Source organism: Vulpes lagopus, chromosome 9 (genome assembly GCF_018345385.1).
Source record: "Vulpes lagopus strain Blue_001 chromosome 9, ASM1834538v1, whole genome shotgun sequence".
NCBI classification, from domain to species: Eukaryota; Metazoa; Chordata; class Mammalia; order Carnivora; family Canidae; genus Vulpes; species Vulpes lagopus.
The window spans coordinates 25,860,281-25,883,489 of record NC_054832.1 but is presented as its reverse complement, the minus strand read 5'-3'; the positions used below and the strand labels follow the sequence as shown (position 1 = coordinate 25,883,489).

At 36.3% G+C, this 23,209-nt stretch overlaps 1 protein-coding gene across 3 annotated transcripts in view; it reads right to left on the bottom strand.

Moving 5' to 3' along the window:
- CSMD3 (CUB and Sushi multiple domains 3) overlaps positions 1 to 23,209 on the bottom strand; it is a 1,188,176-nt gene that overhangs the window by 18,319 nt on the left and 1,146,648 nt on the right. For all 3 annotated transcript variants that reach the window (XM_041769740.1, XM_041769741.1, XM_041769742.1), the window contains 5 exons: positions 15,556 to 15,729; positions 13,974 to 14,047; positions 5,360 to 5,471; positions 2,990 to 3,169; positions 754 to 819 (listed from right to left, as the gene is read on the bottom strand). In XM_041769740.1, the coding sequence (XP_041625674.1) occupies positions 754 to 819; positions 2,990 to 3,169; positions 5,360 to 5,471; positions 13,974 to 14,047; positions 15,556 to 15,729 (606 nt within the window). The remainder of the gene's footprint in view (positions 1 to 753; positions 820 to 2,989; positions 3,170 to 5,359; positions 5,472 to 13,973; positions 14,048 to 15,555; positions 15,730 to 23,209) is intronic.

Below are 23,209 nucleotides of genomic sequence, written 5' to 3'. Positions count from 1 at the left end.
GCTTAATATAACTAGACCAAATCTATCTCCAAGGTACAGAACAAATGCTAAATCTTTAATTTTATCTGTAGCTTTTAATTTATATCATATAAATAAAATACAGACTAATACTAAAAAAGCAGCTCTCTTATACTGAGGGCTTACTATGGGCACAGCACTTCACATTTCATGAAGTTCAATTTTTATAAACTAATCATTGTTTCTTTTGAATAGCTAAATAAATGTAGGCTCAGATATATAACATAACTTTTCGAAAGCCACAATGTAGGGGGCAGATAACATGGTAATTACATTAAAGCCATACAACTGAGAAGCCTATGTTTTCAATGACTAAATTTTAAATTCTCATTTTTAAAATCAATAAACTAGAAAACAAAATTGCTGAACTTTTACTCTCATATCAATTGTATTTTGTTCCTTCTTTAAAAATCTATATTGAAAATGTCTCATCTTTTTTTGTTTTAATGTTTTAAATATAGCAATGCCAATATAGTATAGTAACTTTCAGATACTCCTAAAGAGATATTTTATAAAGAGAACTATAAACATTATTTGGAATATAAACATATATCAGAATTACATTTCTTGAGATTCAACATCTTAAAATATAAATTTTTAAATTCTAAATAGTCAAATTCATGGTTTTCCCATACTGAATATATATTTTTTTAAATAATATTCACTTTGTCAAGAAAACAGTATATCACTTTTAGAAATCATGACTTCTAGAAAAAAACAATTGAAATTACTAACCACTTAGCTTTGGGCTGGGTGTTCCTAGTGCAGGTCTTGGATCTTTCACCAATATTTTCGAACCAGCTATGAAAAAAAAAATTAAAATGTTTACAAAAGTTAATATAATTAATAACACACACACACAAGTAATGCATTGTCAATTTTATTCTCTGACATATCATATAGTTTTCTCCAAAATGTCCTATTCATCCTAACATTTCAGCACTACTCAACACTTCTGTTGCACAGCTAACAACTTCAGCAATTACCCCATTATAGTCCAATGAGACAAGGGAAAGATTAGTGCTGCCTTATCATTTTAGAATTTTCTTTTTTATTTTAAAGAACATGTAAACCATGTAAATCAACATGTCAATAGTTGATTAAAGCATGGTAGCTGACGGCTATGGGTATGTTCCTATTGCACAAAGGAAGAAATAATTTGGTAGGGTATGTGTTTAAAAATAAAAATTTGTGAGACACTTGGGTGACTCAGTGGTTGAGCATCTGCCTTTGGCTCAGGGCATGATCCCAGGGTCCCGGGTTCAAATCCCACATCAGGCTCACCACAGGGAGGCTGCATCTTCCTCTGCCTATGTCTGCCTCTCTGTCTTTCATGAATAAATAAATACATCTTTAAAAAAAATAAAAATTTATTAAGGTGCTCATGGTGTTATAAGAAATTGGATAGACTCAAAACTAAAGAGTCAATACTAAGGTTTTAAGCCAAACCACAGGTAGTTTAAAACAAGGAAATCATGAGTTACCGGATATGCTTGCAAAGTTATAGGAGCTATGACATTCAGTGCTTATAGACTGTGGTACAGGCAGATCTTTTTTATAAGGACTATATAATGTCTTTAAAAGGTTTTAGGGGAAATAATTTGGGTGAACAACACTCTGACTCCAAGACAGAGAACAATTTGGAAAGGAAGGGATATTGATAAAGAGAAGTTAGGAGTCTGTGGCAGTAGTCCCAGTAGAGATAATACTGTTAGCCTACAATAGTAGTGATGATAAACAGCAAAGTGGATAGATAAAAAAGTTATTGAAATTCTGTTGGATTTAAATGGACTTTTAATCTTTCAATCTCATGAAAAATTTAAAACAAACTGAATAGTGTTCTTCTTGCTAAGAGAAGAAAGTGAACACATTTCAAAAAGAAGGTCATTAACATTTGTGAACGCTGCAAGAGAACAGGAATTAGAAGGGCTGGAAAAAAAAAAGGAAAAGGAAAAGGAATGTATTGATGACCTTATCAAAAATTCTAGAAAAAAACTTCCTTTATTCCTTGTTTTGAACACACAAGCCTTTTTTCCTCTGGTAAATTCAGTAGTACATCTTATCCAGATGGGGACTATTCTGATCAAACAGCAAGAGAAGTGGAAATTTCACTTAGATCTAGTCAAAATACTGTATCACCCTGGTTGACTAACAGATTTAGAGGTGGGCTCCATTTAAAACTGACAACCAGACTCTTATCAAGAAGAAGAAGAAGCTTTGGCAAAAACTCTTCTAAACCAAGAGGTATGCTGGCAGAAGTTTTTCCTACTGTGGTAGGTTGAATAATGTGACCTCAAAATTCATGTTCACCAAGAATCTCAAAATATGACCTTTTTTTGGAAGTAGGCTCTTTGAAGATGTAGTTAAATAGGGATCCTTAGATGAAATAACCTTGAAATCTAGTGCCTGGTGTCTTGATAAGAAGAGGAGAGGACATGTAGAGATAAATAGGAAAGGAAGCCACATGAAGATAGAAGATAGAAGACAGAACTTGGTATGGGGAAGCTCTGAGTCAAGGAATGCCAAGGATAGCCTGAAGCTGCTAAACAGTAGGAAGAGATAAAGCATGATTTTTCCCTAGAGATTTCAGAAGGTAAATGGATCTACCAGCACCTTGATTTTGGGTTTCTGGCCTCCAGAACTGTGAGAGAATAAATTTCTGCTTTATTAAGCTATCCAGCTTGTGGTACTTTGTTACAACAGCCCAGAAAACTAATACATGTACCATGAGGAAGTAACTAGAAGAAAAAATAAAGAAGAAAAAACAGAGCATGTGAAAGAATTTATAAAAAAAGATCTCAATAATATCTCTGTGCCTCTGGATCCAGAAGTGCCTGCCCTTGGAGTTGGCTAATATATTTCCCTTATTCCTAATCTAATCTGAGTTAAGTTTTTGTCTCTTGCATTTTATTTTAGGAAGGCTGATATACTAGAATAGCTTCTGTAAGAAACTTCTACGATGAAAACTTACCTTCACAAACAGGAACTTTTCCAGTCCAGGTGTTATCAGATCTACATACTCTATGTTCTGTTCCACCTGCTAAGAAGAAGCCAGGCTGGCAGGTATAAATGAGTGTATAGCCATGAGACGGAAGGTCCATTCCTACTACATTTGCATGAGCAGGAGTTTCTGGTTGTTTACAGCTGTGGGCTATATTAAGAAAAAAAAAAAAAGAATAGCATTCATTTTTTATAGACATGTTAAGAAAATTTTGAGATGAGAGTCACAATACATATTAGAGGCATGTTATATAAATATACTTTTGCATAGTTATTCTAATCAATCAAGGAAATGTATCAATGTCAATATACATATTAATTTCACAGGCTATCATGTCCTAAGCAGTCATCTGTGGAACATGGGTAGATGTTAAGAGGGAAGCTAAAGGGGGAAAAAGACTTACTGGGGATAATTATGCTCATAAATATGTTATATATCACTATTCTAGAAAGTCAAAATGATTATCATTTTAAAGGATCTAAGAAGTCCTGTAGTAAGATACCTTTCAAAGGTGGTCAAGCTCAGCTTTTCTATACCAGTTTATGAAATATTATTTTATTATTTATTTTATGTTTATTTTAAAATTTAAAAAACATGTTTTCTAAAGTTAAATACAACCACAGCTCAGTATGTTACTCTGACATTAATACTTCCTAATGCAGAAATCATAACTTAATAATTTTTTACATGTGGAATTTTCTGGCCATATTTTCTGTCCATAAGTAGCAGTATCTTCATTTTTTTTAACTTCTGTCTCCTTTTCTTCAAGGTTCCTCTCACTCTTGATTCTCCACCTCTCTTCCATTTTACCCATACGTATGCCACTTCTTGGCCCTGCCCCCAGTTTCCATTTTATATCTTATAAATACTATTCCTTTCTCAGAGATAGATGCTACAAGGAATTTCCTTCCTAAACCAGAAGCATTTTCTGATGGTTTGTTCATGGATAGGGATACTTAAAAGCTTGCCTCTGAAAAAAATGTCCTGTGGACAAATTTGCTTGGAAAAAAATTTCCATTTGTTTCCCAATGGAGATTCACAAAGCTATAAATAAGAGCTAACATTTTAAAAAATATTGTGTGATAAACATTGTTATATGTTTTATATTTAATATGAATCCATTAATAACATTTAATCCTTATGGAAGAAATACTCTAAGGATAAACACAAAAAGTCAGCCTCTACTACATCCTTTTTTGGCAGAGAGGGGCATTACTATATTCTTAGTCCTCACACTGTGCACATAGTAGAAGTTCTGAAATGCTTTAAGTAACCACTCTATTTAAATAATCATATCCTATATAGAAGTTATCAAAGAACTCTGGTTTACTATGAAATACCTAGTTACAACTCACACATGTTCTAAAGTACATGCTCTACTGAATTCTCTTTAAGGAATATTGCCATATTTAAGTATCAACCAACCAGGCATGTGAATGACTTCTCAGTGGATCATCCTGCTGCTTTGCAGTGAGCCTCGGGTCCATTGGGGCCTCCTGTGATCATTCAGGTGGTTCTAAACAGGGCTAGCCTAAATTCACAGGATTTATTGAGACTTCAGCAAATCCTAAAAGCTGGTCACCATTTTGATGAGTATTTCTACTCTTGCTTACTCTTTATTGTTTTTCCCCAGAAGGCTCAGGATTTTAAAAGATAGTAAAGAAGATAAAAAAAGAGAAAGTGGGAGGGAAAGAGATAAGTAATTCACCAGCTGAAATTTATTTCTAACTGTAAGTCAGAAAAGACAGCTTCATGACCTTGGGCTTTGTTCTTCTTTAATCTGTACGGCAAGTGCTCTCAATTTAGGGTCAGTGCACATTTAGAAGCTCCAGGAAATCCTGAAATAGTATTCAAATTTTTGGTCAAACTATTCATGCGTATTTGCTTCCATGGATGTTTCTATCTTTCTCAGATTCTCAGAGGGTTTCACAAGTGATAAAGAATTAAGAGGCACTAAGTTGGAGTCTTCTGTATTTCAGCATACTTCAGATTCATAGATGCAGATCTCTAAATTGATAAGCTAATAATTATCTAAAATTTCCAGATGACCAAGCTAAACACAATTACAAGAGGTTTGCAAAAAAGCCAAAATAGTGCTCCGTATCTTATAGCTTCTTCTTCTTTTTTTTTTTTCTTATAGTTCTTTAGAAAGAATGCTCCTTAATGGGTTTGATATAGTAATAAACTTATAGACGTAAGTTATGTTTTATCATAATCTTTAAAAATCCATGTAATACATCTTTTGTATAGATTTAGATTTACTTCTCACTTGTAAGAAAAAATGCATATAAATTCCTATCTGTGGTAAGTATAGTATAATTTCTTAGCCACAATACTTACGTATGCACTCAGGCTGAATTCCACTCCATGTGAGGTCAGGAAGGCAAGTGCGTGTTGTAGACCCTTGGAGAAGGTGTCCCTTTTTGCAATGGAACTGCACAACACTTCCTACCTATAGCAAATTACAGAGAAAAATGCAAATGTACCAATGCAGCTTGTAATATGGCAACAAATAGGAAAAAAAAAAAAAAAAAAACTCTGGATAAGAAAATGCTTTCAAAAGAAATTCTGCATGGTAGAAACTGGAAGGAAAAGATATTTAAAACTGATTTAAGGACAGCCCGGGTGGCTCAGCAGTTTAACACGGACTCCAGCTCAGGGCGTGATCCTGGAGACCCGGGATCGAGTCCCACGTCGGGCTCCCTGCATGGGGCCTGCTTCACCCTCTGTCCATGTCTCTGCCTCTCTCTCTCCTCTCTGTATTTCTCATAAATAAGTAAATAAATAAATAAATAAATAAATAAATAAATAATAAAACTGATTTAAAATAAAATTGGGGAGAAATCAAGACTAATGAAAAAACTTACAACTCTTTGTATACATATCATCATCAAATATTTGAATACCCAATGCATGGATAGGTGCCAAACTTTTTGCCATGGTAGCCTGAAGAAAATATACAAGATACCAAAAGGCCAATAAGCTACATCTGAACACAAGACAGACAGGTAGACAGTTAAACAAAGATAAAGCAAGATGGTTGAAGACAGAGAAATAAAGATAACTAACAACTTAAGAGGTAAATGAATATGGAAGATCGTAAATGCAATATGAGATTATATGCAAAGGTGTTTAGATGCAAAGATTGTGATTGTAGCAAATATATGCTGTAAGATATGGAGTTTACACTAAGCTTTTAAGGATGTGGATTTTAGATAAATACATAGAACATAGTTTTCAAAGTGTGGTCCCCAGACTGGTAACCTCAGCATCATTAGGAACTATGTAGAAATGCATTTTCTGAGACCTTATCCCCAGGCCCCCCTGAATCAGAAACACTGAATGGGACCAGCAATCTGTGTATTAACAAGCCCTCCAGGTGATTTTAAGGAACAATAAAGTTTAAGAACAACTGATAAAAATATAGAAAAGATAAGAACACGATGTATAAAGGTTCAAATATACATCATATAGTTTAGGAAAAAGAGTACATTTGATTGGTTGGCATTCACACAGTGAACTGGGAAGTTTCAGGGGTGGGGGAGGTAAAGTGACAGTGAGATACACCAAAAAAGAAAACAGACCCCAGAGTAATGTGTATGTGGCCTTAACTCTGGATCTGATCTTGCTTGAATAAGGTATATCCCCTATTTGAGGCTGAATCTATAAATAAATATAATATTTGTCTTGAGATTTGTTTTAAACACTAAATGACACAGGACATATAATATACTCCATACAGGGATAGCACATAGGTTTTAAATAAATTCCAACTATAATTATTAAGTCAAAGATACATGTAAGAATCAGTTTCTGAAGGGTCTCAAATAGCCGGCTACGGCACTTGAAATCTTTAATGAAAACATAAGGTTGCTAAAGCTCTTGCTAGAACAAGTAAAATTTGTGTTGAAAATTAAATTAGCCCAATGCATAAAGAAACTACCAAACAAACAAACAAAAAAATGACCAGCAGTAATTATAATCATGAAGCCAGCACTACTATATTAGATTTGAATGGATAAAGGCTGAATTAACTTGTGTCAGTAGACTTGGGAAGGATGTTGTTTACTCAAACTGCATTACAAGGAGAAATCATCAGGGTTTATTAAATAATTATGGCTGGAGGACAAGGTGAGAAATATTTAGTGCCTGCCACTTCAGCCTTCCCTGAAATTGGGAGTCTGAGAATGATCAATCATCCTATCCTCTTAGCATGTTTCACAAATACCCTATTTCCTTCCTTCCTGGTTAGTTCCTACTCTCCACTGCTAAAGGAACATGACACTAAGCTTAAGGTGACATAATTTGATCCAAGATTCCATTTGGACCTTGAGAGTAGCTGAATGCTACCATTTCTTATATTCTCATTATTACACAGAACTATGCTCTACCAAAAACATTCAATGTCAACCATCACTCTCTGGTAGCAACCTTTATTCTTCCAGTTATCTTACATTGTGTCTTCCCAGACACCTTCATGATAGCCTTGAGTAGATCCCTTACCCTCTTGACAACCTATTTTGTTCAGGGCCACTACACTGTCCAACAGCACTGTCTAACTCCAGTTAGCATGTTCATTTTGGATTCTATATAAATGAAGTCCCTCAAATTGTACTCCAGAGCACACAGTTCACATACCCTGAAGTTATGCAATATAGGGCTACATATTTTGACTCTGTCATATAGACTAGATTATGTGATTGATTATGTAGACTTTGCAATTTTGTTCTTCAGTAAAACCAGTTTTACAAAACCCATTTCCTATATCAATCCAGCGATCCTAGTTTGGAGTAGATTTTAGTTAATGGCTGCCACCTTCTACCCATAAATCTCCCCTCATTCAATCTTCCACCAAATACTGATAATTTTGCATCTTAAATCTTGAACTGTCTCATTCTCCCTTTCTCTACTTAATATATCCTGTTTTAGTCTTCAATATATTTTCTACAGGTTTGGTTCTCAAATTTTAGGGGGAATCCCTAGGTGGCTCAGCGGTTTAGTGCCTGCCTTTGGCCCAGGGTGGGATCCTGGAGTCCTGGGATCAAGTCCCGCATCGGACTCCCAGCATGGAGCCTGCTTCTCCCTCCTCCTGTGTCTCTGCCTCTCTCTCTCTCTATGTCTATCAAAAATAAATAAATAAATAAATCTTAAAAGAAAACTTTTTTTAGCAGATATCACAATCAGGAGGACTTACCAGAACACAGAGAGATGAGCCTCCCTTGAAAGTTTCTGACTAGGTAGATCTAGGGGAAGCCCAGAATCTGTACTTCCAACAAGTTCTTAAGTCGTACTGCTCCTGCTTGGTCAGGAACCACACTTTGAGAACTACTGTCATAATTATAATTATAATAATCGTAATTACAATAATCATCTAACTTGTTTCCATTTCTACAGTCTTGATCACATTAAATTTATTTTCCACATAAAGTCAGAGTGATCAAAATGGAAGTATGACCTTAGCATTCTCCTTAAAATCTTTACTGTCTTATCACCCATAGGATAAAGTTACATTGTGCTAAATTAATAGATAAAAGTCCCTATAACCTGACCACAGCTCACCTCTCTAGTTTCATCACTAACCATTTACTTTTACTCAAATTGTGCGCATATAATATTGAATTTTTGTAGTTCCCTTAATGCATGCTTATTTTCATGCTGTTTACCCTGCATTGAATGCTTTTCCCATCTTGCTTTTCCTAGATCTTATCCTAAAAGATTTAGCTCAGAAATTCTAGAAAGGCTTCTCAAGAACAATAGATTAGGAGAACTTTCTTTTATGTGCTCCCTTAGCAACTTTCAAAGTTATGGATGTTATCATCTATCCTATGAAATCACCCACACAGCAGGGGTTAGTTTCTCTAGACTAGGGACTGTATTACTCACCCTTGTGGACCAAGATCTCTTGAAAACGTTAGATCAACTGAAGGAACGGGGACTGATAATTTAATACAAAATCATTTAATAACTTTAAAAGATTTAACATAACTATAGTTTCTTAAAGTACAGTGATATCCCTTCCATACTTTACATAGCAGGAAGCTAAATCACTGTTTATTCTTTGAAGGGTACATTTGGGTGACTTCATTAAGACTTGATTTAATAAGATATAAGAAATATTTTGGATTACATAGCAAGATTTTTTTCCTAATTTCTGCAAACTTTCCCAAAGTCATCATAAATACTACTTTAAATATTAATCAGATGCCACGAAATAAAATCTATTTATTTTTTTTCTATATCTCACAAACACATGAAATAACTATCTTTGTCATATTCACAAATACTTATACAAAATATCTAATATACTTAGAACCAAATTTAGTAGTTGATTAATTTTTGTTCAGAATTTATTACAGATCAATCATTTGCCAAAATTTTCTCCAAATATCAGTGCATTAATAAATATTTTTTTTCAGTTATAAGATCAGTTGATAGTATACTTTATATAGTTCTCCAACCTCTTCCAACTGGTGATGATAGGTTCTTCTGATTCTAAATTAACTTCTAACATGCAAAATATCATTTGATTATTTGTAGAAAAAATAATTTTCCATTACCTAATTAAAAAAATTCTTAAAAAATAATTTATGTACAATTTTCCTATCCATATTTACTAATAAAAAGTGCCCTGCTTATAAAACCAATTATATACAATGCAAAAATATTGAATATCGTATCAAAAATTTAAAATAATCCATTTTAATAGCAGTCAATGTTTAAATAAAAATCACTTTGAGTTGGACCCAATTAGCATGTTTTGTGCAAAAGCATTATAAAATTTTAAGACATGTCAATTTAGTAAATATAATTTATCTTCTCTAATTCCTTATTGCTTTATTTTTTTTTCTTATCTCTTTATTTTAAATGTTATATCTCAGTTCCTAAGCCATGAAGTCTAGATAGCTAATCAAGGCATAATAGAAATTTTGTATAAATATAGAATATTCTAAGTAAGACCTATCCATGTCTTTCATGATATTTCATAGCAAATAACTTTTGTTTTCCTAGAATTTTCATCATTGTATTTATTTGTGTCTGATTTTTAACATCACATATTAAAAATGTTTGTTTAATATACATTTATATAACATACATATATATATCAAACTAAGGCTTCATAATTTATATGCTTCCTCTGTAGCATATTGTAATAACCACTTTATATTATATATATATATATTTACTACGTGTTTATAATAAACATTTTACCCAAGAAAAAATAAAGTAGCTTCTAATAAAAGACATACATAGATTTTGACTAATAAAATTGATGTAGAAAAGCAGGGTCATAAAAATGAAGGGACAAAATATATGCTTAAGATAAGATGCAAGGAAGTTTCAATGAGCATCAATTTTGGACTTGAGGTTCTTGGTTTAAAAAACTTTAAATTCTAGGATATCCTATAGTTTGTATTAAAAAGTTATCAGATTTTAATTAAAAACATTGGATGTTATGGGATTTTTGTTTTAAAATTCATGTCATCTTATTCATCATTTAAAGTCATGAAACACTATGTAACATGTTTGTCCCATTCAGTATACTTATATACTAATTTAGATTGTAAACTGGAAATCATACATAATCACCATGGTTATTTTGGTAGGGCTAAAAGTCTTACTATTCAATATCTTGGCATTACACATCAAAGAGTGAGATTAAAAACATTTCATATCTATAATAACTTGAATATAACAAGTCTTCACTCCTAATGATGTGTCTTCCAAATCCACATCTCAATTTAAAGAGTGAGACAGCAGTTAGTGAAATATGTGTGTTTGGCATTAACTCCATAATTAATCTAGATGTTATATCAATCATTTTGACAGCTACTCCATTCACTACTGCTCTATTTTAGCCAAAAATAATTCTAACTTACAGTATTTTTGATATAAGAGAAAGTATGTTGAGTACTTTTTCCAATATTAGAGTTTTTGTCATCACTAGCAATAGGTAATATATCCTTATATGTTAATAAATATATCTATGTCCAAAGATCTATGATATGAATCCATATAGAAAAAGTGAATAAAAATATTAAAGAAAAAATAAATAAATGATTTGAGTGCCTGTGTAATTCATAACTTTCTCCTTTCTCTTGTCCCTCCCAGAAGTGAGTATCCTAACAGCTATAATTTTACTTAAGTCACTGCTGGCTCCCTGATGAAACCAGGAATAGATAAAAAAGTTGAGATGTTCTGATTCTCTCTCTAGAAATTTGGAACTGAGTTTGAGACAATTAATCACTTTCTGTATGTGGCTGAGAGATAAATAGAAAAATACCCGCTTGATCATGTGGCAAATTTGCAAAGAGAAAAACAAAGTAGGCAGAGTAGTGGAAAAGATTGAGTCCTATTGTCCAGTTTCTAGATTCTAGGCTTGGTGGGTCTCAACTAGATCCCTTTTCTTAGGGTGTTTGACATACCTGCACATGGCTTATAATGTTTTTAGGCTTAAGCTAGCCCAAATGATTTCTCTTAACTGGCAAGTGAGAGTTTTTCTCAACCAATAAAGACGGCTTATCCAGGATTCTATTTGGAATCTAACAATACATTAATATTAGTTAGAATTACATAAACTTTAAAATTTCAATAGGCTTTGTACAAACTTATTAAATATATTGAGTATACATATACATATATACTCACATACCAGTCATATGCATGTATGAAAGTTGATGTCCCTAATCTAACATACTGAGAACATCATTTGTAATTTTAATAAATATTAATATAATTATATAGAGTTTATCATATTTCAAATATAGTCTATTCATATTTATCTAAGTAGAATATGATGATCCAGTGCATGCTTATTAGCCAAATAATATGCTTTCAGGGTTATATTAACCTTGGGATAACATTTTTCAATGGTTATAATTGAATTCTTACAATGCAGAGTTAATAATTCTATTCATTTCACGGATGACTATACTAAATTCATTCTTGCTCGTTTCCATTCCCGATATTTCAGAGAGTATGTATTAGAAAGGACTCATACTCTTCAGAAAATCACCTGATTTAGTGCACAGACACTACCATCAAAACTCTATATTTTCTCAGGATATTGAGAAAAGTGAGTGAGTGACCAAAGTCAAGTCAATGTTCTCTTTCAGTTTCTTCATCTACATGATGAGGACTAATGCTCTTTAACTAGTTGTCCATTTCTCAGGATTTAGACTAATTGATAAAACCTTTTATAAAGATATGGAAATTAACAAGGCAGGAAACCACAAATGTTGGAGAGGATGTGGAGAAAGGGGAACCCTCCTGCACTGTTGGTGGGAATGTGAACTGGTGCAGCCACTCTGGAAAACTGTGTGGAGGTTCCTCAAAGAGTTAAAAATAGATCTGCCCTATGACCCAGCAATTGAACTGCTGGGGATTTACCCCAAAGATACAGATGCAATGAAACGCCAGGACACCTGCACCCCAATGTTCATAGCAGCAATGTCCACAATAGCCAAACTGTGGAAGGAGCCTCGGTGTCCATCGAAAGACAAATGGATAAAGAAGATGTGGTTTATGTATACAATGGAATATTACTCATCCACTAGAAATGACAAATACCCACCATTTGCTTCAACGTGGAGGGACCTGGAGGGTATTATGCTGAGTGAAGTTAAGTCAATCGGAGAAGGACAAACATTTTATGGTCTCATTCATTTGGGGAATATAAAAAGTAGTGAAAGGGAATAAAGGGGAAAGGAGAAAAAAATGAGTGGGAAATATCAGAAAGGGAGACAGAACATGAAAGACTCCTAACTCTGGGAAACGAACAACGGATGGTGGAAGGGGAGGTTGGCAGGGGGTGGGGGTGACTGGTTGAGGGGCACCGAGGGGGGCACTTGATGGGATGAGCACTTGGTGTTATTCTATATGTTGGCAAATTGAACACCAATAAAAAATAAATTTATAAAATAATAATAAAATAAAGCTTTCTAAAAACACCAATATAATGGAGACTGAGACATCTTTTTCACATTTTTGTATTATGTAGACAGGCCTGAGGCAAACCGGAAGAACTGCAAATGCTATCAAATCAATGTTCATACTGTGTCAGAACTGAAGATGAATGGAAACTATTTTTAGCAACAGAAATATGGCACTCTTGATGAGTACTTCCTTTAGAAATGGATTTTTTCAGGTTCCCACTGAATTTCACACAAAATAGTACCATTTAGAAAAGTCTGCAACACAAGGCAATTGGGTAATGTGTATATTGGCTATTTCCTTGTGGAGTCAGTATGCACTTTGGCTCCCCTAAGGTCCCTGTAATGAAAAACTCGCTGAATCTCTACATAAAATCTAAATTAGAAAATGTGAAAATAAGAAAGTCAGCCACACATGACTGGGCATGCTGAAGAATTCCAATGTAACAATCCACCTATTGTCTAACAATAGGATAAATGATTTTCTCAGAAATTTCCCATGTCAGTGAAAATGTTTAAAAATACTTTAGCATTATACACATATTATAACATAAACATATTTTAGTCTACTTGCTTTACTGAATAACCACATTTTTATGTTTGCTAACACTTTAACTTCTTTCATCTTTACTTCTGCTCACTGCTCCACATCTTCCTTTAGAATTTAATCATTTACCCCCTTGCTTCCTCTTACTTAGCCCTCTCTTGCATACTAACGACTACATATGGATTTTCCTATGCTCACAGCTATCTTCAATGTTTCTTTTGTTTTATTGTCAAGATCAGTTAGGAAGCTATTTTCTTAAACCACATTTTTATTAGGAATAAAACATTAGGAAAAAACATTAGGAAATGTCCTTTTACTTCCATGCTTTTGTTGCCTTTTACTTTTTTTATATAGTTATGAATACAGATGTAAGCATGATGGTTTTCTGTTTCTACCAATACGATTCTATGTACATCAATCAAAGAAGCCTTTTGGTCTACTTTTATTCTAAATAGAAATACTTCTTTAAAGTACCCACTTGAAATCCAAATGTATTGTTCTGAGATCCATGCCTTGGGACTCCTGGATTTTCACATGAGGTACGGGTGGGTTCTAAAATGAAGATCATAAACATAATATAATCTTTAAACATAATATTCCTCTAAAATGTATAATATATTTAAATGCATATTTCTGATATACAAAGCAATTTTGAGTCATCTGGGGCTTAATGAAAACGACCATGGGTGTTAATAAAGAGTATAAATCTAACAGTATCTCTCCATGGACAGAAGCCTGCTAATCTTAAAGCAAGAATTCAGGTATACTACAATTTACATGGATTATGCAATTCTCAAAATTTGAACCTTTCTAATATAAAAGCACTTCACATTCAACTAACTCTGTGGATAAAAAGTAAAGGAAAAATGAAGGATATGAAAAAAGAACACGTATATAAAACATTTGCCCAAGGACTTTGCTAAATTATAATCTTAGGATTGTAGGATAATATTCCCCTTAAGAAGTAAGAGGTTTTCCAGAAACTAGACTTAATTATTTGCATTTTTCAGGAACACCCGTAGGAGATTTAGGTATAAAAATGGTAGAACTGGGACGCCTAGGTGATCCAGTGGTTAAGCATCTGCCTTTGACCCAGGGCATGATCCTGGGGTCCTGGAATTGAGTCCCACATCGGGCTCCCTGCATGGAGCCTGCCTCTCCCTCTGCCTATGTCTCTGCCTCTCTCTGTTTCTCATGAATAAATAAATAAAATCTTTTAAAAATGGTAGAACTAGTAGTCTCTGAATTGACTACTTTATAAGACAGAATATTTGGTTATTTTACCAAATGTGACATTTAATTTAAAAGTATAGAAATGTGCTTAGAGCCATTCTGAAGTCAATGTATTTTTTTTTTTTTTAAGTAGTCTCCATGGCCAGTGTTGAGCCTAATGTGGGGCTTGCACTCAGGACCTCAATGTGAGTTGAGATCAAGAGTCAGATGCTAGCTGACTGAGCCAACCAGGTGCCCCATCACTGTATCTTTTTTTTTTTTTTTGAGCAAGTTTAACAACATTTGACTAGGATTCATTAATTATAAAATATATATACAGATGTTAGTACTTGAGGCTATTAATCTGAGAGCTTTGTACTTTTTCATTTTACTGATAAACAGGAAAATTATTTTGAGTGTTTTTTGGGAAGTTTTTTTTTTAAGATTTTATTTATTTATTCATGAGAGACAGAGAGAGAGAGAGAGAGAGAGAGAGGCAGAGACACAAACAGAGGGAGAAGCAGGCTCCATGCAAAGAGCCCAATGTGGGACTTGATCCCGGGACTCCAGGATCACACCCTGGGCGTAAAGGCAGACACTAAACCACTGAGCCACCCAGGGATCCCCTCTTCCGGAAGTTTTAAATGCTAAATACAACATCATATATTTTAACAGTATTTGTTTTCAGTGCCTTCTAATTGGTTCTATATTTTACATTTATTTTTCATATTTAGCCAACTATACTTTATAGGATAGAAAATAATTAATACACTATATACTAGTAATACATTACTAGTATCTAGTAAATCTAAAATTACTGAGAATAATCAAACTTTATTTAATATTACCTATGCAGTGAGGTGACGAACCACTCCAAGTGCCATCTGCTTGACATATTCTGGTGCTTGATCCCACTAATATGAAAGGAGAATTGCAGCTAAATGAAACCTCTGACTGGTATATAAAGCTTTTGCCTTCTCTTTTTCCTTGGGCAGGTATACCAGGGTCACCACAAAACTTAGCTGAAAATGAAAAGAAAGATAATTACAGCAAAGACTTAGGATTCATCAGAGTAACAGTTTAGAAGTGATGAAAATAACTGGAATACTGAACTGAAGTGATATGTTATTCACGTTAATGTATCCCAAATAAATTTTTTTAGCACTTGTTTATGCGATAAAAACTGAATGTACAATTCAGGATAATATTCAAAAGAAGTTTGATTGAGGTATTTTCCACATAGTAAACCACCTTAATAACTGTAGAATTTTTTGTATTTTTGTTGTTGTTTTGTATTGACTACATATCTGCACAAATTCTTTTTATATGTATATAACAGTACACTTACTTGTTCTGTTGTACTCTCTTGAACACTCAGAGCACATACCTTAGTGTTTTATTGTCTTCCTCTTTGAAATTCTGTGAAGGATTTTTGAGTGTTTTTTAAAGAGTAAAGAAGCCAGTAGAGTCCAAATCTATACCAAACCAAGGACAATCTCAATGTTCCATAGCTTTTGAAAATACCATCCTGACAGAACTTCTAAGCAAACTGAATAGATTATTACATTCAACATATATTTCCTAACAACTAAAAGCACTTATCCTAAGAAGTTTCAGGTACTTAGACTTATCAGTAAACAAACTAAGATTCCTGCCCTTGTGGAATTTATGTATTTTTGAGAGAAGCAAACAAAAAAATAAAAAAGGTAGAAAAGGTAGTATGTGGGAAGGTAGTGAGTCCTGTGTGGATAAGTAGTGTAGAAGAAGGGATTCTGGACTGTGTATGTGTGGATGTGATAAATGGTAGGAGCTGGGGGTGGGTTTCAAACAAGATGACAAGGGTGTCTGTCAGGATATCTCAAGGGAGAGCATTCTGGATAGAGGAAAAAGCACCACCAAAGGCCTATGTTGCAGCATGTCTAGCACGTTGGAGGAAAAATAAGACCAGCTCACTGAAGCACAGTGAGCATGCAGAAATATAATAAGGGATGAGATCAGATGGTTTCCAATCTAGTAGATAACCTAGACAAAGATATCATATATTTTCAATTTGTTCATTGTTCTAAAAAATACATAATGCATATTTACCCTTTTAACCATTTTTAATCATATTTGGTTTTTAAATTTGCAGATTCAGCATCTGAAAGCTTTAAGTATCAATGCTCCCTCAGAATGGTGCATTATCCAAAACAAAGATATTTTTGAGTCTGAAAGGATACCTCTAACTCTATAGGACAACAGGAATAAACTAGGAATGCTCAGGCAAACAGGAATGAATAAAATACCTTGATAACAGAATACCTTAGTCTTAAACTCAAGGTACAGAGAGACATTTCCTAAAATTCAGGATTCTAGAAGAGACCTAAATTTTCAAACGTTTTTTAGGAACTATTTTTTTTTTCTTTATAAAACTGTTAAAAGTGGGAGGAGGGGCAAAACGGCGGAAGAGTAGGGTCTTCAAATCACCTGTACCCACCAAATTACCTAGATAACCTTCAAATCATCCTGAACATCTACGAATTCGGCCTGAGATTTAAAGAGAGACCAGCTGGAACGCTACAGTGAGAAGAGTTCGAGCCTCTATCAAGGTAAGAAGACGGGGGGAAAGAAATAAAGAAACAAAAGGCCTCCAAGGGGGAAGAGGAGGCTCCTCCGCGAGGAGCCGGGCTGAGGCCGGGGCGAGTGTCCCCAGGACAGGAGAGCCCCGTCCCGGAGAAGCAGGAGCTGCACCAACCTTCCCAGACAGAAAGGGGCCCGCAGGGAGTTAGAGCAGGACCCAGGAGGCCGGGGATGCCCTCGGGCTCCCGGGGACACTAACAGACACCTGCGCCCCGGGAGATGCGCCGAGCTCCCTAAGGGCTGCAGCGCGCACGGCGGGACCCGGAGCAGCTCGGAGGGGCTCGGGCGGCGGCTCCGCGGAGGGGGCTGCGCGGCTCCGGGAACAGCTCGGAGGGGCTCGGGCGGCGGCTCCGCGGAGGGGGCTGCGGGGCGGGAGCGCGAATCCACCAGCGCAGGCTCCGGAGCACAGGGCGCCGGGACACAGCCCAGGATCCGGCCTCCTCCGGGACAGGCGAGGCCGGGAGGGCCCAGGACAGCGAGGACGAGGACGCTCCTGCCCGGAGCTGAGATCAGCGGCCCCGCCCCGGAGCCCCCAGGCCCTGCAGACCGAGAGCCCCGGAGTTACTGCGGGGGCTGACTCCAGGGCTACAGAGCTGCCCCCGCCACTGCGGTTGTTCCTCCTGGGGCCTCACGGGGTAAACAACCCCCACTGAGCCCTGCACCAGGCAGGGGCAAAGCAGCTCCCCCAAGTGCTAACACCTGAAAATCAGCACAACAGGCCCCTCCCCCAGAAGACCAGCTGGACGGACCAGTTCCAGGCGAAGTCAAAGGACTTAAAGTACACAGAATCAGAAGATACTCCCCGTGTTTTTTGTTTTTGTTTTTCTTTTTGATTTCTGATTGCTTCCCCCACCTTTTTTTTCCCTTTCTTTCTTTTTCTTTTTCTTTTTCTTCTTTTTTCCTTTTTTTTTTCTTCCTTTTTTTTTTTTTTTCTTTACTTCTTTCCCTCCTCTCTTTTTCTCCTTTTCCCAATACAACTTGTTTTTGGCCACTCTGCACTGAACAAAATGACTAGAAGGAAAACCTCACCTCAAAAGAAAGAATCAGAAACAGTCCTCTCTCCCACAATGTTACAAAATCTGGATTACAATTCAATGTCAGAAAGGCAATTCAGAAGCACTATTATACAGCTACTGGTGGCTCTAGAAAAAAGCATAAAGGACTCAAGAGACTTCATGACTGCAGAATTTAGATCCAAACAGGCAGAAATTAAAAATCAATTGAATGAGATGCAATCCAAACTAGAAGTCCTAAAGATGAGGGTTAATGAGGTGGAAGAACAAGTGAGTGACATAGAAGACAAGTTGATGGAAAAGAGGGAAACTGAGGAAAAAAGAGACAAAGAATTAAAAGACCATGAGGATAGATTACGGGAAATAAACGACAGCCTGAGGAAGAAAAACCTACGTTTAATTGGGGTTCCCGAGGGCGCCGAAAGGGACAGAGGGCCAGAATATGTATTTGAACAAATCATAGCTGAAAACTTTCCTAATCTGGGAATGGAAACAGGCATTCAGATACAGGAAATAGAGAGACACCCCCCCCCTAAAATCAATAAAAACCGTTCAACACCTCGACATTTAATAGTTAAGCTTGCAAATTCCAAAGATAAAGAGAAGATCCTTAAAGCAGCAAGAGACAAGAAATCCCTGACTTTTATGGGGAGGAATATTAGGGTAACAGCAGACCTCTCCACAGAGACCTGGCAGGCCAGAAAGGGCTGGCAGGATATATTCAGGGTCCTAAAGGAGAAGAACATGCAACCAAGAGTACGTTATCCAGCAAGGCTGTCATTCAAAATGGAAGGAGAGATAAAGAGCTTCCAAGACAGGCAGGAACTGAAAGAATATGTGACCTCCAAACCAGCTCTGCAAGAAATTTTAAGGGGGACTCTTAAAATTCCCCTTTAAGAAGAAAGACTGAATTAAGAAGGACTGAATAGATATCATGATGACACTAAACTCATATCTGTCAATAGTGACTCTGAACGTGAACGGGCTTAATGACCCCATCAAAAGGCACAGGGTTTCAGACTGGACAAAAAGGCAGGACCCATCTATTTGCTGTCTACAAGAGACTCATTTTAGACAGAAGGACACCTACAACCTTAAAATAAAAGGTTGGAGAACCATTTACCATTCAAATGGTCCTCAAGAGAAAGCAGGGGTAGCCATCCTTATATCAGATAAACTAAAATTTACCCCAAAGACTGTTGTGAGAGATAAAGAGGGACACTATATCATACTTAAAGGATCTATCCAACAAGAGGACTTAACAGTCCTCAACATATATGCCCCGAATGTGGGAGTTGCCAAATATTTAAACCAATTAATAACCAAAGTGAAGAAATACTTAGATAATAATACACTTATACTTGGTGACTTCAATCTAGCTCTTTCTACCCTTGATAGGTCTTCTAAGCACAACATCTCCAAAAACGAGAGCTTTAAATGATACACTGGACCAGATGGATTTCACAGATATCTACAGAACTTTACATCCAAACTCAACTGAATACACATTGTTCTCAAGTGGACATGGAACTTTCTCCAGAATAGACCACATACTGGGTCACAAATTGGGTCTGAACCAATACCAAAAGATTGGGATCATCCCTTGCATATTCTCAGACCATAATGCCTTGAGATTAGAACTAAATCACAAGAAGTTTGGAAGGACCTCAAACACGTGGAGGTGAAGGACCATCCTGCTAAAAGATGAAAGGGTCAACCAGGAAATTAAGGAAGAATTAAAAAGATTCATGGAAACTAATGAGAATGAAGATACAACCATTCAAAATCTTTGGGATGCAGCAAAAGCAGTCCTGCGGAAGAAATACATCGCAATACAAGCATCCATTCAAAACCTGGAGAGAACTCAAATACAAAAGCTAACCTTACACCTAAAGGAGCTAGAGAAAAAACAGCAGATAGATCCTACACCCAGCAGAAGAAAAGAGTGAATTAAGATTCGAGCAGAACTCAACGAAATCGAGACCAGAAGAACTGTGGAACAGATCAACAAAACTAGGAGTTGGTTCTTTGAAAGAATTAAAAAGATAGATAAACCATTAGCCAGCCTCATTAAAAAGAAGAGAGAGAAGACTCAATAAAATCATGAATGAGAAAGGAGAGATCACTACCAACACCAAGGAAATACAAAGGATTTTAAAAACATATTATGAACAGCTATATGCCAATAAATTAGGCAATCTAGAAGAAATGGACGCATTCCTGGAAAGCCAAAAACTACCAAAACTGGAACAGGAAGAAATAGAAAACCTGAACACTCCAATAACCAGGGAGGAAATTGAAGCAGTCCTCAAAAACCTCCCAAGAAACAAGAGTCCAGGGCCAGATGGCTTCCCAGGGGAATTCTATCAAACGTTTAAAGAAGAAACCATACCTATTCTACTAAAGCTGTTTGGAAAGATAGAAAGAGATGGAGTACTTCCAAATTCGTTCTATGAGGCCAGCATCACCTTAATTCCAAAACCAGACAAAGACCCCACCAAAAAGCAGAATTACAGACCAATATCCTTGATGAACATGGATGCAAAGATTCTCAACAAGATACTAGCCAATAGGATCCAACAGTACATTAAGAAATTATTCACCATGACCAAGTAGGATTTATCCCCAGGACACAAGGTTGGTTCAACACTCGTAAAACAATCAGTGTGATTCATCATATCAGCAAGAGAAAAACCAAGAACCATTTGATCCTCTCATTAGATGCAGAAAAAGCATTTGACAAAATACAGCATCCATTCCTGATCAAAACTCTTCAGAGTGTAGGGATAGAGGGAACTTTCCTCTACATCTTAAAAGCCATCTACGAAAAGCCCACAGCAAATATCATTCTCAGTGGGGAAGCACTGGGAGCCTTTCCCCTAAGAGCAGGAACAAGACAGGGATGTCCACTCTCACCACTGCTATTCAACATAGTACTGGAAGTCCAAGCCTCAGCAATCAGACAACAAAAAGATATTAAAGGCATTCAAATTGGCAAAGAAGAAGTCAAACTCTCCCTCTTCGCCGATGACATGATACTCTACATAGAGAACTCAAAAGCCTCCACCCCAAGATTGCTAGAACTCATACAGCAATTTGGCAGTGTGGCAGGATACAAAATCAATGCCCAGAAATCAGGGGCATTTCTATACACTAACAATGAGACTGAAGAAAGAGAAATTAAGGAGTCCATCCCATTTACAATTGCACCCAAAAGCATAAGATACCTAGGAATAAACCTAACCAAAGAGGTAAAGGATCTATACCCTAAAAACTATAGAACACTTCTGAAAGAAATTGAGGAAGACACAAAGAGATAGAAAAATATTCCATGCTCATGGATTGGCAGAATTAATATTGTGAAAATGTCAATGTTACCCAGGGCAATTTACACGTTTAATGCAATCCCTATCAAAATACCATGGACTTTCTTCAGAGTTAGAACAAATTATCTTAAGATTTGTGTGGAATCAGAAAAGACCCCGAATAGCCAGGGGAATTTTAAAAAAGAAAACCATATCTGGGGGCATCACAATGCCAGATTTCAGGTTGTACTACAAAGCTGTGGTCATCAAGACAGTGTGGTACTGGCACAAAAACAGACACATAGATCAATGGAACAGAATAGAGAATCCAGAAGTGGACCCTCAACTTTATGGTCAACTAATATTCGATAAAGGGGGAAAGACTATCCATTGGAAGAAAGACAGTCTCTTCAATAAATGGTGCTGGGAAAATTGGACATCCACATGCAGAAGAATGAAACTAGACCACTGTCTTGCACCAGACACAAAGATAAACTCAAAATGGATGAAAGATCTAAATGTGAGACAAGATTCCATCAAAATCCTAGAGGAGATAACAGGCAACACCCTTTTTGAACTCCGCCACAGTAACTTCTCCACGAAGGCAAAAGAAACAAAAGCAAAAATGAACTATTGGGACTTCATCAAGATAAGAAGCTTTTGCACAGCAAAGGATACAGTCAACAAAACTAAAAGACAACCTACAGAATGGGAGAAGATATTTGCAAATGACCTATCAGATAAAGGGCTAGTTACCAAGATCTATAAAGAACTTCTTAAACTCAACAGCAAAGAAACAAACAATCCAATCATGAAATGGGCAAAAGACATGAAGAGAAATCTCACAGAGGAAGACATAGACATGGCCAACATGCACATGAGAACATGCTCTGCATCACTTGCCATCAGGGAAATACAAATCCAAACCACAATGAGATACCACCTCACACCAGTGAGAATGGGGAAAATTAACAAGGCAGGAAACCACAAATGTTGGAGAGGATGCGGAGAAAAGGGAACCCTCTTGCACTGTTGGTGGGAATGTGAACTGGTGCAGTCACTCTGGAAAACTGTGTGGAGGTTCCTCAAAGAGTTAAAAATAGACCTGCCCTACGACCCAGCAATTGCACTGTTGGGGATTTACCCCAAAGATACAGATGCAATGAAACGCCGGGACACCTGTATCCCGATGTTTCTAGCAGCAATGTCCACAATAGCCAAACTGTGGAAGGAGCCTCGGTGTCCATCGAAAGATGAATGGATAAAGAAGATGTGGTTTATGTATACAATGGAATATTACTCAGCAATTAGAAACCACAAATACCCATCATTTGCTTCAACATGGATGGAACTGGAGGGTATTATGCTGAGTGAAGTAAGTCAATCGGAGAAGGACAAACATTATATGTTCTCATTCATTTGGGGAATATAAGTAATAGTGAAAGGGAATATAAGGGAAGGGAGAAGAAATGTGTGGGAAATATCAGAAAGGGAGACAGAACATAAAGACTCCTAACTCTGGGAAACGAACTAGGGGTGGTGGAAGGGGAGGAGGGCGGGGGGTG